This window comes from Mauremys reevesii, linkage group 26 (assembly GCF_016161935.1).
Source record: "Mauremys reevesii isolate NIE-2019 linkage group 26, ASM1616193v1, whole genome shotgun sequence".
Taxonomy (NCBI): domain Eukaryota; kingdom Metazoa; phylum Chordata; order Testudines; family Geoemydidae; genus Mauremys; species Mauremys reevesii.
Genome location: NC_052648.1, coordinates 16,242,065 through 16,257,454, shown reverse-complemented (window position 1 = coordinate 16,257,454; position 15,390 = coordinate 16,242,065). Strand labels below are relative to the sequence as shown.

At 47.9% G+C, this 15,390-nt stretch overlaps 1 protein-coding gene across 2 annotated transcripts in view; it reads right to left on the bottom strand.

The window, feature by feature from the left end:
- The window catches only part of LONP1 (lon peptidase 1, mitochondrial), a 56,915-nt gene that overhangs the window by 9,018 nt on the left and 32,507 nt on the right, over positions 1-15,390 (bottom strand). For both annotated transcript variants that reach the window (XM_039515836.1, XM_039515837.1), the window contains 4 exons: positions 8,112-8,250; positions 5,759-5,937; positions 1,694-1,781; positions 571-693 (listed from right to left, as the gene is read on the bottom strand). In XM_039515836.1, the coding sequence (XP_039371770.1) occupies positions 571-693; positions 1,694-1,781; positions 5,759-5,937; positions 8,112-8,250 (529 nt within the window). The remainder of the gene's footprint in view (positions 1-570; positions 694-1,693; positions 1,782-5,758; positions 5,938-8,111; positions 8,251-15,390) is intronic.

The window sequence follows — 15,390 nt, the reverse complement described above, 5'->3', positions numbered from 1 at the left end:
CCCCAAGTCAATTAATCACACGGCACGCAGTGGGAAGTCAGAATGCTCTGATGGGAGCACGGGGAAGCGGCATTTGCTACTGTAACTAGAGAACAGGGACCCCAGCAGCAGCATGTGGAAGAAACCCAGATGAACAGCCACACTGAAAGTCTCCCTTGCAGCAGTTCGGAAAGCATTTATATAGGCAGGGCACTGGCATCCTGTCACTGAGACCAAGCCTTGCTTTGGCCAGTTAGAAATGGAAGAGGAGGTCCCGTGCTCAGTAGCTGGCAGATGATGCTATGACAGCAGTGTACAGCTGGCTCCCAGTCCAAGGCTCAGGCACCCACAGGACTGGGAGGTACCTAGTTAGATGGAACATTTTCAGTACAGTGTGTATAGGTTTGGACCCACAATCAACTCCAGTTAAAAAGACTTATGTGGAACCCCCTGTGTCTCAATTACATCTCTCTTGGCCCAGAGAGTGTATTCTATCTACTACCTTGTTCACTGAATCCTCAGCAGTTTTAATGGCTGGGGCATCTCAATATATTTGTAAGCTTCCATTTTAAACATCCAATTAAATGATACCTTTGATAAATCTACAGGAACATCAAGGTAATGATCCAAGAAGTTAGAGTTCTGTTCTGGGTCCAGCAGCTCTAGAAGGGCTGAGGATGGGTCACCTTGATAGCCTCGCCCAATTTTATCCACCTACAAGTGACAGAAGAACTTAAGAAAATGTAGTAGCATGAAAAGCTTCATACCATGATTCATTTTTACTGCAAAGATTTGAGTGCATTTGTTCATGACGAGCAGCTGTTTCACACCCTTGCTCCACCAGACTGTGCTTCTTCACAAAGACCACCTTACTCAGGTGCACCCAGGTGGCAGCACCCTGTCCCCATGGCCTCTAGGAACTAGCATGCTTGGCAAGAAATGGGGTGGTTGGTGGAAAAAAGTTGTACAGAAGTGACCTACGGGGGCTTCTAAAATGTCAGGGGGAACAAAAATGTGTGGCAGCAGCACATCAAGAGTGGCCACTTACAGTCGTCCCAATTCTTTCTTTGAAAGTGGTGTCTGCTTTGATGGACTAATGCAACATCACACTGCCAAATGCAAGACTTGTCATCAACTCCATCTGAAACTGTGTTAGGGTCTGTGATGGGTTTATCTTGACTTTATTATACTCCAACTTTATACGCTGTTTGCCTTGAAATATTTTTTCATGCTAGTGGAAAGTGTTGGGTTGACAACCAGGAGACCTATAAATGCCTGTGAATCAGGATCAGCACAGATGCTGACAAGGTAAGCTTCTTACCCCTCATGTCACTGCTTTAAATCCAACCTAGAAGAATTTCCTCCCCACCCCCCTAGGGCCAGAAGAAAAATTGGGGTTTTGTGCCCATTCACTCCCTTCACCACCTATGCTGAGTCTGCCATTGGAATGTGTGTATGTGGGTGCTGGCTGCTTACACTGGGTGTTCAAGGGCTCAGAGAGCAGTAGCAAGCCAGACTGATCTGAAAGGCCTTAATACAGCAATCTTAATTGACATGTGTATGATCGAAGACTCAACATTTGGGTTAACTGTCTCAGTGCCTTAGGAGCCCAAACCCCACTGAAAGTCAATGGGACTTTGGAGATTTGGAAAAGTTGCCCTTGGAGTTTCTCTGTAGCCTGGGGAAGAGCCAGGAGAAAGATCAGATACATCACCTCATCAATCAGGATCAGGGGGTTTTCTGTCTTGGTCTTTTTTAGGCACTGGATTATTTTCCCTGGCATTGCTCCAACATACGTCCTCCTGTTTTATGAGAGACCATATTCAGGGAAGAGAGATAGGGTCATGCACATATCAGACAACATATCATACAGTTGAGGGAATAATGTGCTTAAGAGGTAGCGCTTCATTTTTTTACCTCTGTCAAGAATATTCTCAATGACTGCTCAATAGCATCCCCATCAAAAACCCATCTTGCCTAGTTCCAAAAGCGGTCAGGGCTAGATACCTGTTTGGAGAAATTGCCTGGACTGCAGTTTTACTTCTTAAGTTTGTTTTGTATTTTGAGACAACTGGTTTTTATTCCATTGTATTTTGTGGAGAATCTCAATGAATTTTTTTATACCTGGGGCAGAGAGGGCAGAGCAGTGGATTTCTTTATACCCTGAGTTGGGAGATCAACCTACACCCCCCACAGTGAGCTGGCCCTTTATGAGAGTTTGGGCTCAGTCTTACATGGCTCTAGTTTGCCTCCCAGAGAGCATGTGACCGAGAGACAGACTTGCTGGGAATTAGACAGGGCAGCCTGTTCTCACTATGAGCACTACTGTCTTGGGATGCTCTCCAGGGACCAGGATCTGGGGAAGGCAGGATCAGTGGAGGCTTCCTGGCTGCATGTGTACACAGACAGGGAAGAAGTCACCATAGGAAGTGGCCCTGGGAAGCAGTGGACCAGAACGGTTTTGAGTTTGAGGATGGTGGCCCATGGTTGAAGTTAAGATTCTGTCACAGTTATTTTTAGTAAGAGTCAGGGACAGGTTGCAGGCAGTAAACAAAAATTCACAGAAGCCCATGACCTGTTCCTGACTCTTACGAAAAATACCCGGGGGTAGAGGACGGGACGGGACACACTAACAGTCAGTGTGCTGCCAGGGGCTGACTGCCAGTAGCTGCTCCAGCCTTGCTGCCACTTCTGTGGCAGGGGCTTACTGCCACTGTTCTAAACCCAGGGGGGCTGACCCAACCCCGACCACTCCTTCACCCTGGGGCCGCTGCTTTGGTGGCCCTGGGGCTGACAGCTACTCCAGCCCTGTCACTGCCAAACAAGTCCCAGAAAATCCCAGAATCCATGACTTCCGTGACAGAATCGTACCCTTACCCATGGTTGAGGGTCCAAAGCCAGGGGGCTCATAGTGGAGAGGGGGGTACAAATCCACTGAGAGAAGTGGGGCAGAAACCCCTGCAACAAAGGGAAGAAGAACTATTTAGAGCTAAGCAGTGCACTCAGGTCCAGGTGCAGCTAGAGTGCTCAGGAGGGGGCAGGAGATCATTTTGTTTAGCTGGGACTTTTGTCTTAATCCCCAAAGGACTGGATGTCTCAATTGGACTACAGGGCTAAATCACATTAGAATAACTGGCACTCTCAGCAAGAAGGAGCTAGTATCCACGAAGAAGCAGAGGCTTCAAATGAGGGGAAACTGAGGCATCAATGCTAGATGGAAGAAACCACTCATGCACAGCAGGATTAAGAACCTTTGAAATATGTTTACTTCTTTCTCCCTATGTATCTTGTGGCAGGGAGTTTCACAAGTAAATTTTACTCTGCAGGAGTTGCCCTTTGTTTTGCTATTTTAAAAATGTCTTCATTTCACTGAGTGCCCCCAGTTCCATATTACAGGAGAAGGGGAACACATGCCAGGCTGGTGCACTCACTTATTGGTTTATTTGGAATCCTCTTGTTCTTGTCCTTCCCAAGCTGACTCATCCTCATCTTAAAATCATTCCTTAGACAGGAGCCCTGAGCATACCAACACCAACAGGCAACCACATTCCAACACATCCGAATGGCATCACTCGTATGGCATCACTCGGTAAATGTCAGCATTTACGTTGGGGAGCTTTCTAGCTCCACTGCAAATAGGACTGAGGTCTTTGAGGTTTCATTTTAGATGCATTTCAAAATAAGTTAGCATGTTTAAAACTTTAAGTTCCTGGATTTGGATACACTTGTGAAATGGTGATGGCTTTGTGTGGTATGTTCAAATATCACTTACTAATAAATAGTACTGAAGACACGTGCGTACGTTATTAATACTATATGGCTAGTGTCTAAGCACTGTTAGCCAATACACACATATTACGCATAGATATTATGTACATGGTATTAATATATATTTTATATATTATAGGTTTTGGGAAGTTACATTAACTGAATGTTCCCACAATCCTGTTCACCCATGGCAAGTATCCCACAACACTTTGCAAAGCTCAAGTCAGCTTTGGCATTGGAAGATAGGAAGCCTGTCAAAGCCAAGATACATGAATGCTGCATCCTAGCACTGGTTGGACTGTATCTCTATACCCAACTGGTTTGGAGTGTAGAGTCCAAAACCAAGATAAGAAAAGTACAGAACAAAACAACGAGTTAAGGAATTATTATGAACTGGTGAGTTGGATTTTAGTGGCTGGTATAAATACTGCTAATTGAAATGTGTATCTATGAAGCAGATGAGTGAGGAAATATCTTATTGGTCCAACCTCTATTGGTGAGAGATACAAGGTTTCAGAAGTTGGTCCAATAAAAGATATTACCTCACCCATATATCCTTGAAGCGCACCTTCTGTGGAAAGTGAACACACTGCAAGAATTTGCTTCCCAAAAGAGGGTCTATATGTCTCCATTGTGTATTGTTATGCTTTGTCTTTATGCAATACATTTGGCTATGTTTCGTTACTTGGTCTTGAACATTTTTAAGAATGAACTGCAAATGTAGTCAAACAATCGGCTACATCCTTTAGTCAACAGCACCTTACATAGAGTAACTGGAAAGGTATTTGGGGCAAAGTTATAGAACAGCCAGAGAGGAGCAGACAGCATGATGTACTTTTTTAAAAGAAAAATCTTTTTTCATTTATGTTTGTTTATTTTAAAATCCTACCGAGGTCATCACTTTAATCACTTTCCAAAGACAAATCATCTGCTATATCCATAGGATCCCTCTCTTGACCATGGGCAGGGGTGGTGAGTTGTATGGGCCCGTGGTGCCTGGGCTCCAGCAATATTCAGGGCCCAGGGTCCTGGTTCCACCAATGTTCAGGGCAGGTCTTTCCCCCAACCCCACCTGCCACCCCTGCATGCCCCCCCCCCGAGCGTCCCTGCCTGTGCCCTGCACAGTGGGCGGCTGCCCCCTGCAGCTCCCTGCTGCGCTCTGCTGGCTCCCAGCATCAACTGCAGCCGCAGGGTCCTAGCGTCCCCCAACCATTAGTGCCAGGTCAGGCTGACCCAGGCTGCCCCTGCCCCTGCCCTTCTTCCCTTTTCCGGCGGTACCCTCCACCAACACAGGTCCCCCACCCATAGTCACTTTTCCTGCCCCACGCTGGGCAAGGGGCAGCCCCATACCCCACCCCCCAGTGAGGGGCAGCAGCAGGGGAGGCGGCACACATATGATGGCAACCCTCCCGGCACCCACCACAAGGGAGGCGAAGGGGCTTCCTGGACCTGAGAGGGATCCTAGGAGCATGTATAGTGACAGTGGTGCGAGGTGAGTGTGCTGCTGGGGGAGAGAGGGGGGCCCCTTCCCTGGAGCTCACTGCTGCCGGTGCAGGGAGAGCTGGAGGGAGTCCTCCTCTCTGGCCCCAGCCGGGGGCAGCCTGCACCCCAAACTCCTCATCCCTGGCCCCGCCCCATCCCAGAGCCTGCACCCCCAGTCAGTCCGCACCCCCCCGCACCCCAACCCTCTGCCCCAGTCCTGAGCCCACTCTTCCACCATGAACCCTCATCGCCAGCCACACCCCCGCAGCCTAACTCTCTGCCTGAGCCCCTCCTACACCCCACCCCAGAGCCCTCACATTTTTACATTATTTTTAAAAATAGATATTGGCTTACAAGGCAGGTGTGGGGAGGCGGGACTTGGACCCATTCTTGGTACCACCAAACATTATACAAACCTGTTGCCCCTGACTATGAGAATTTAAATTACATGCACATTTCATCATCAACTAGGTCACTGTAAAGGTTGATAAAAACTCACTGGGGTGAGAAATTCTTGAGTTAAACTGACCTGTGCCCTTTGATTTCTGCCACATCAGTCATTCCTCCAACACTGAAGCGGAAATACTCTCGGTTTAAGGCTCTAGCGATGGAGCGGGCAATGCTGGTCTTGCCAACCCCTGGAGGGCCATAAAAACAAAGAATCTTCCCTTGGGTTGATCCTCGCAGTTGGCTGACTGCTATGAATTCCTGATGAACAGAAAATGCATTACAGGCAAGTACTGGGCAGCCCCACATTCAACCAGGAGAAAAAGAACATCACAGTTACCGTGAGGAAGTTCTTCAGTAGCGCAGGGCTGGAGGACTTTACCTGACACCATTTATGCCCCAGGAGATAGGTAAGAAATAGCTCCTCAGATTAACCTTGAAGGAGAGGGCTGGTAAAGATCCTATGGCACATCCACTCCTGGCTGGGGGCAAGGAGCTGACAACTATATATGGATCCCCGTCATTCCACTGTCTGCTGGGATGGAGCCACTTCTCCCCTATGGCTTAGGGAGTGGGATTCTATGCCACCCTCCTACCCTCACTGGTTCTTACCTGCCTCTCCCAGTCAGTGTGCACTCCGCCCCTACTGCTCAGTGTTCCTGAACTACTTCCCCATTGTCAGAGAGAGAAAAATGTCTTGCCTCTGCTGCAAAATGAAACTGGACCAATACTTGCATGTTTCACTCTAAAGGACATAGCTCTTTTCAGTTTCACCCAGTTGCAGAAGCATGGTTCTCTGGTTCTATCAAGTTGCTGTAACAGATGGCGGCTGCACAGAGTGTGGGCCTGTGTTTCCACAACACACTGGAGCAGCATGCCTCCAAGTGGTTTGAGGTTGTCTGAGTACAGGGTACCCCAGATAGTTAAGGTATATACCATCCTTGCCCTACAATCTGAACTCTGCCCTCTGAATGAAACCTCAACTGCCCTGGCAGACGTGGTAACACTCTATTCTTTCTGATGAGGAGGAGCACTGTGAGGATGCAGTACAAGAAACGGTCAGACTGTGTCCTCACAAAGGCAAAAGTCTCATTTAGGGCAGGCTTAGAGAACACCAGCTGGCTGCTCCCGACTTATGCTCAACCTGCTCTGCACAGCCCACCCCACAGTTACCCTTTGTCCCAGAGGGAGTCCTTAAGAAAAGTGTTCACCCGTGCCCTTCAGTGCTGTGTCATGCACGTTACCAGTGTGCTACCATGGCAAAAATACCCACTGCACTCCTCTGCTTGCACAACCCACATAACTCAGTGCAGAAACAACGTGTCTGCTGTGTCTGGGTGCGGATGCACCTATCCTCATATCACAGTGTGAGCTGTGGCTACGTGATGCAAGTGGCCCCTGCGCCAATCAATACAGCCACCCTAATACTGTGCAGTGCAGTTGGCGTGCATGCAGATGAACAACAATGCAATTCTATGGGACACAGCACAACACAAAAAAATGGTACATTTACATAGTTCTCTCTCATGTCTGCTTATTATAGGGCAGCCTTTCTGCAACATACTTGCAATATATCCACAGCAGCTTTTTCCAGCTGCAGGAGGTAGCTAAGGTGGAAGGGCAGCCTGGTGTGTACCTTAAGCTCTGTTTCTCCTGGATTTTAGAGGGTTAAATATAGATGCACTCTACATTCTGGAAAGGTATGAGGCACGGCTGGTAAACCTGACCTCTGCATTAATGACGTTTCTGGGCAGTGAATAAATGTTAATCAGGAAACTATTTCCCTACAGTGTTTTCTCATTTGCTCAGCCCTACCCAGTGGCAAAATGGTACACAGCTTCCTTAGCAGCGGAGCCTGGGCTGAAGGCTGAGCTGGGGATGTGGGAGGAGCTGGTCTGGATGTGGAGAGGGGATGAGGGCAGAGCCGGAGTGAAGCTCCGACTGGGGTCGGAGCTGGTTTGGGGACAGAGATGGAGTGAGGGTGGAGTTGGGGCTGGAGATGGAGTAGGACTAGGGCCTGAATGGGGTTGGAAGCAGAGCTTGTCTGGGGGCAGAGCAGGGCTGGAAGTGTGGCACTCCCTCCCCACTCCCTATGAGGACTGGCTCTGGCCTGGCCAAATGCCCCCCTGAACATTCCTCTGCCCACCCCCCAAGGGAATGTGCCCCACACATTGAGAACCACTGTTTTAGATGTCAATGACAATTCAACAGAGAGGGAACAAAAATCTTGGGCTCTAGTTTGAGATCACTGAACAGTAATAAGCAAACTACCCTTGCTACCCTTATACAGACAAAGCCACTAAAATATGCCGCTACCCACCCTACACCACCAAGGCTCATGCATCTCCCCCATTAGACACATGAGGAAACAAACTGTACAGAGAGCCATGAGCCAGGCTGCACAATGCCACCTAGAATGGCATACGCTGCCTTACCAGAATTCGCTTCTTGACGTCATCCATTCCATAGTGATCCTCCTCCAGAACTGCCTGAGCTCTGGTTAGCTCCAGGTTCTCCTCGCTGCATTTACCCCATGGAATGGATGTCAGCCAATCCAAGTAGTTCCGGGTAACACTGGCAGCAGCACACAATCAAAACAGTCAATATTGCAAAAACCCAACACACCAGTGAAAGAGAGAGTTTCATTAATATGAGTGTGATTTAAACTGTACTCATGGGGGGCGTATAGGAAGTGTCTTTTCTTTGTCACTTGAAATTCTGTTCTGTTCAGTTTGGCTGAAACAAACTGTTAAAAATTGCCCCTCTCTTCTGTTTGCATCGGGCAGGGAGATTTTGGCAGCCTCCCAAAATACTGACTGCACATGAACATTCTGAGGTTGGGTTAATGCTGCCACTGGAGCAGCAGCAGAGGGCACTGTACTAGCAATATCTGGGAGGAGCTGCCAAGACAGATTTAGAGGGAATGGGGAAAAGTTTCCAGGCTGGGCTTCTCCTGACCAAGCACCCTTAGCTACTGGGGAGCAGAGAGAAAGTCACAGCACCTCCCCCATTGCCCCCCTCACCCCAGCTCCTGTCTCCAATGGCCCACCTCACTCCCTCTGGGATAAGAGCCTTCTCCTGCTGCCAGGTAATGCAGTTAGTCCTGTAGCTCAAGTGGTAGCTGTCTGTGCTTCTGAATGTATTGATGATTTACAGTTCAAACCTGGCTGACAATGCATGATGGGGGGTGAGAGCTGTTACAGTGGTAAGTAAGTTTGGGTTCTTCCCCCTGCCTCCCCCCAAGAATACACACAGAGAAAATTATAAAATATGTTTAAAATACATTATTTAGATGGCAAAGGCAAGTTCTCGAAAGTTAGGAAACCAGATTTACTCTGGCCCCTGCAACATTAAATCTGAGCCCTTGTGGTATGCCCCATACTGTTTAACTACATGGTCACATACTATTTTTCTTCCACAGGACCCTGCCTCATTCAGCAAGTCGGACAGAATCACAAGAGGCAGAATTAAAGTTGCACAAGCAAACGTGAGGCTGCCATTTCCTAATTGTAAGGTGCTTGATTCTGCAACCTGAAGAACATTCATTGAACAGTTGTAACAGTTTCTATATTAATGTTCCATATGTTTTCTTACAGGTTGGATGGGCAGCACCACCTATTAAGTTTGCCTGACCCTTCCCATTAAAAGACTCTTTACCCTTGTTTATAATGTTGCAAACCTTAACCTTTCAGACTGAAGTTTTACATGTTGGGTATCTGTCTCAGACTGAATTTTTCAGCCAACAGGTTCAGCCATTTCTGAGAACACACGTTGTTTTATCTATGTGAAGAATTTTAGCAACCTCTTCTTTTAAAAGCTCTAGTACCCACATGCTTTGAAGCAGGGATTTGAGGCAGACAAGATTGGATGAGGAGTCACGATTGGTGAGGGAGGACTGGGACTAGCTGGGCAAGGAGATTAGGACTGAATCAGTGAGGTGGGGAAAGGAAATGTGGTGGGGGTGGTAAGGGAGACAGATCTAATGAGGAACTGGAATACAAGGGTAGAACTGTAATTAGCGGGGCAGAGAGACTGTGAGAAAGATCTGGAAGGTCCAAGGGAGAAGAGAGGAGTTTGGAGGAGGCACCTGAGAACGAGATTGGGAGCTAATGGGAAATAGGTGACTGGAGGCCAGGGTGAGGGACAGAGACCGGCTGAGAAACTGATGGGGGATTGGGACTGGCTAGGCAAGGAGACAGAGTGGGAGTGAGAAGACTAGGTCTTGCTGGGCAAGGAAACTGGAACTAGGATGAGAAGACAGGAGTGGGGAAGAGATAGGACTGGACAGAAGGGTTCACACTTTTGAGGGGAACTGGCAGCAGCAAAGTCTATGCCCACTAGGGCACACACTACTCCAGAGCCTGGAATGGAATGCATGGTTTCTGAATCTTGTCATTCCTCTGCTGTCAGCAAACATCTGTGAAACTAATGCTCAAAGTGCGTCTCTTTCCTCTCTAGAGCTGGTCCACACAGAGGATACCAACCTACTACTACTATCAGTTGCTCCAGCAGCACAAGTAGAAGAGGTCTATGTGGCAGATCTGATAGGTCATCAGCAGGGTTGGAACTATGTGGGTTATCAATATAATGCCACAAGATGGAATTTGTTTTTTTAGTTTACTTTTTTTAAAACTAGGAAACTGCACACAAACAGAACTACGTGAAAAGAACATTATTAAGGTTGTAAAGTCAAGCACAGTGCTCACAGTCCAGGTACCAAGATACTGGGGCTGGAAATCTAAGATGGGTTTCCAGCATGGCAAGACAGAGAATTCTTTCTATGCCAGCAAAAATATTTAGTATATTTTAGATGCAAAGAGATGCTCTGGCATTCACTGTGTGACAACTACACAAAATGCTGCTTTGCATTAATGGAGCCCTGGTCACAGTGAAATCCCAAAAGCTTGGGCACAGATTGATCTTTGCCAGTGTTTTCCAAATGATGGCTCCTGACTCTCCTAACTGGCCCCTGGACCCCTTCTGAAAGTTGCCCCCACACTGAAATCTGAAATGGCACCCCAGGGAGCAGAGGAAGGGTGTATGTATGTGTGCGCGCACAGTGATGAGCTGCCAAAATCTTAACAACCGGTTTCCTATAAAAAATTCTGATTTAAGGGGAGGGAGCAGGGGAGGCTCCGGGGTGGGGGGAGACATACCCATCGGGATGGGGGCCCCTGCAGGGCCTGGGGCAAATTGCCCCACTTGCCCCCCGGCAACCCTAGAACTTGCAGCCCCCTCCCCGCTTACCTTGCCGGCAGCTCAAAGCAGCAGGATGACTCAGGAGCTCAGCGGAGCTGCCCAGCTGCTGGCCATGCTGCAGCTCTGCGGGGGCTGGGGGGAGACATCCTCGTGGGGCCAGGGGCCTGGGGCAAATTGCCCCACTTGCCCCCCCCCACACGCACAGCCCCGGAGCTTGCAGCCCCCTTACCTTGCCGGCAGCCCAGAGCTCAACTGAGCTGCCCAGGTGCTGGCTATGCTGCAGCTCTTCGGGGTGGAGGAAGCGGGGGAGGGCCCGGGGGAGACCTCCTCGTGGGGCCACTTGCCCCCTCCCCTCCCCTCTGGTGAGCCCTGGAGCTTGCAGCAGGACCCCCCCACACACACACCTTGCTGGGACTCTCAAAAAGCAGCAGCAGGACAACTCCAGGGCTCAGCTGAGCTGCCCAGCTGGTGCCGGCGGCTGGCCACGCTGCAGCTGGGGGGAAGCAGGGGAAGGGCCGGGGGAGCCTCAGCCTCCCCAGCTGAGACTCCTGGGAGCAACAGGATGGTCCAGCCCGAGGACCGGAGTTCTTTGCCCACCCCCTGGCCCTTTAACAACCGGTTCTCCACGGAGGTCTAATTTTAGCAACCGGTTCTTGGGAACCTGTGGGAACCGGCTCCAGCTCACCACTGTGCGCGCACATGAACACACACTGTATATATAAAATGGTGAGTCTCCAAAAAGACCAAATATAGTTGATGGGTCCCCTTTAGTAAAAGGTGTGGAAGCACTGCTCTATGCTCCTGAAAGCCCACATCAAAGAGTAACTGATTATGTTGCAAGAGTGATTCAGCCCTTTGCAATTCCCATCCTGCCCAAGCATTTTCAATCAATTAACAAGAGTTATGTTGCTGATCCACTATCATCAAGTGAAGTGCCCCAAGGGTCAGTGCTGGGGCCGGTTTTGTTCAATATCTTCATTAATGATCTGGAGGATGGTGTGGACTGCACCCTTAGCAAGTTTGCAGATGACACTAAACTGGGAGGAGTGGTTGATACACTGGAGGGTAGGGATAGGATACAGAGGGACCTAGACAAATTAGAGGATTGGGCCAAAAGAAATATGATGAGGTTCAACAAGGACAAGTGCAGAGTCCTGCACTTAGGACGGAAGAATCCCATGCACTGTTACAGACTAGGTACCGAATGGCTGGGCAGCAGTTCTGCAGAAAAGGACCTAGGGGTTACGGTGGACGAAAAGCTGAATATGAGTCAACAGTGTGCCCTTGTTGCCAAGAAGGCTAATGGCATTTTGGGTTGTATAAGTAGGGGCATTTCCAGCAGATCGAGGATGTGATCATTCCCCTACTCAGCACTGGTGAGGCCTCATTTGGAGTACTGTGTCCAGTTTTGGGCCCCACACTACAAGAAGGATGTGGATAAATTGGAGAGAGTCCAGCGGAGGGCAACAAAAATGATTAGGGGGCTGGAGCACATGACTTATGAGGAGAGGCTGAGGGAACTGGGATTGTTTAGTCTGCAGAAGAGAAGAATGAGGGGGGATTTGATAGCTGCTTTCAACTACCTGAAAGGGGGTTCCAAAGAGGATGGATCTAGACTGTTCTCAGTGGTAGAAGATGACAGAACAAGGAGTAATGGTCTCAAGTTGCAGAGGGGGAGGTTTAGGTTGGATATTAGGAAAAACTTTTTCACTAGTAGGGTGGTGAAGAACTGGAATGGGTTACCTAGGGAGGTGGTGGAATCTCCTTCCTTAGAGGTTTTTAAGGTCAGGCTTGATAAAGCCCTGGCAGGGATGATTTAGTTGGGTTTGGTCCTGCTTTGAGCAGGGGGTTGGACTAGATGACCTCCTGAGGTCCCTTCCAACCCTGAGATTCTATGATTCTATGATTTCTAGAACTCCCAAAGAAAACAGTTGAAAGTAAATCGACACAGTGAAAACAGAAATCAACGGAACAATTATTTACAGGAACTACAGTAAGTCCATAGGGGAGAGCTAAGTTACCCTTTCATTTCTGGATACTGATTCTACACCAGGGGTCGGCAACCTTTCAGAAGTGCTGTGCCGAGTCTTCATTTATTCACTCTGATTTAAGGTTTTGCGTGCCGGTAATACATTTTAACGTTTTTAGAAGGTCTCTTTCTATAAGTCTATAATATTGACTATTGTTGTATGTAAAGTTAATAAGGTTTCAAAATGTTTAAGAAGCTTCATTTAAAATTAAATTAAAATGCAGAGCCCTCCAGACTGGTAGCCAGGATCCAAGCAATGTGAGTGCCACTGAAAATCAGCTTGAGTGCTGCCTTCGGCACCTGTGCCATAGGTTGCTTACTCCTGTTCTACACAATGCAAAGAGAACAATACTATGGAGCAAGGAGAGCAATCCCCACACTGTAGGTCAGTTTCCCAAGCGAGGTGTCCTAATCAACCAAAGGGTTGTGGGAAGGGTCTACCACTTCCATCACGAGCCCATCTCAGACCCACACCACCCATACGAACATAAGAACAGCCATACTGGGTCAGACCAAAGATCCATCTTCCGACAGTGGCCAATGCCAGGTGCCCCAGAGGGAATGAACAGATCAGGTAATCATCGAGTGATCCATCCCGTCGCCCATTCCCAGCTTCTGGCAAACAGAGGCTAGGGGGACACCATCCCTGTCCATCCTGGCTAATAGTCATTGATGGACCTGTCCTCCATGAAACTTATCTAGTTCTTTTTTGAACCCTGTTATAGTCTTGGCCTTCACAACATCCTCTGGCAAACAGTTCCACAGGTTGACTGTGTTGTGTGAAAAAATACTTCCTTTTGTTTTAAATCTGCTGCCTATTAACTTCATTTGGTGACCCCTAGTTCTTGAGTTATGGGAAGGTATAAATAACACTTCCTTATTTACTTTCTCTACACCAGTCATGATTTTATAGACATCTATCACATCCCCCTTAGTCATCTCTTTTCCAAGCTGAAAAGTCCCAGTCTTATTAATCTCTCCTCACATGGCAGCTGTTCCATACCTCTAATCATTTTTGTTGCCCTTTTCTGAACCTTTTCCAATTCCAATATATCTTTTTTGAGATGGCGTGACTCCATCTGCATGGAGTATTCCAGATGTGGGTGTACCATGGATTTATATAGAGACAATATGATATCTTCTGTCATATTACCTATCCCTTTCTTAATGATTCCCAACATTCTGTTAACTTTTTTGACTGCCGCTGCACATTGAGTGGATGTTTTCAGAGAGCTATCCATAGTGACTCCAAGATCTTTTCTTTGAGTGGTAACAGCTAATTTATACCCCATCTTTTATATGTATAGTTGGGATTATGTCTTCCAATGTGCATTACTTTGCATTTATCAACATTTAATTTCATCTGCCATTTTGTTGCCCAGTCACCCAGTTTTGTGAGATCCTTTTATAGTTCTTAACTATCTTGAGTAATTTTGTATCATCTGCTAATTTTGCCACCTCACTGTTAAGCCCTTTTTCCAGATCATTTATGAATATATTGAATATGCCTGGCCCCAGTACAGACCCCTGGGGGACACCACTATTTACCTCTCTCCATTCTGAAAACTGACCATTTATTCCTATCCTTTGTTTCCTATCTTTTAACCAGTTACCAGTCCATAAGAGGATCTCCCCTATTATCCCATGACAGCTTACGTTGTTTAAGAGCCTTTAGTGAAGGACCTTGTCAAAGGCTTTCTGAAAATCTAAATACACTATATCCACTGGGTCCCCCTTGTCCACGCATGCGTTTGACCCCCTCAAAGAATTCTAGTAGATTGGTGAGGCATGATTTCCCTTTACAAAACACATGTTGACCATAGGCGGCAGGTTTGTATAATTTTTGGTGGGGCCCAAAATGGTGGTGCCCCCCACTCCCACCCTGTAAGCCGATATAAAATGAAGCTACAACGCGTCAGTGCCACAAGATTACAAGGGTCAATTAAAAGTGGAAAGTCAGAAGCAGCACTTGCCTACTTCAATATACAGTATTATATTTTGTTGCACCTGTTGTGATGAAGTGGGAATGTTCTTAATATTTTCTCTGAATACTGTGTGGGTGCCTCAGTTTCCCCTGCAAGATGCCAACTGAAGTTGTTGGGGACAAAGAGGTCAGGTGGCCTCCTTGTCCGGAAGAGATACAGAGGCCAGAGGAGGGAGTGTCAGTTTGGAGCTGGCTGGGGAAATGGGGAGAGACCCAGAACTTGGTTCTGGGCTCCCCACCCCCCAAGATGGACCTGACAGAGGGGTTCTGTTTTCTGTACCAACAAGCTCTGTTTAAACTGTGTTCCCGTCATCTAATAAACCTTCTGTTTTACTGTCTGGCTGAGAGTCACATCTGACTGCGGAGTTGGGGTGCAGGGCCCTCTGGTTGCCCCAGGACCAGCCTGGGCAGACTCGCTGTGGAAAGTGCATGATGTGGAAGGGCATGCTGAATGCTCCGAGGTCAGACCCAGGAAGGTGTAAGCTTCTTGCCCTGGAGACAG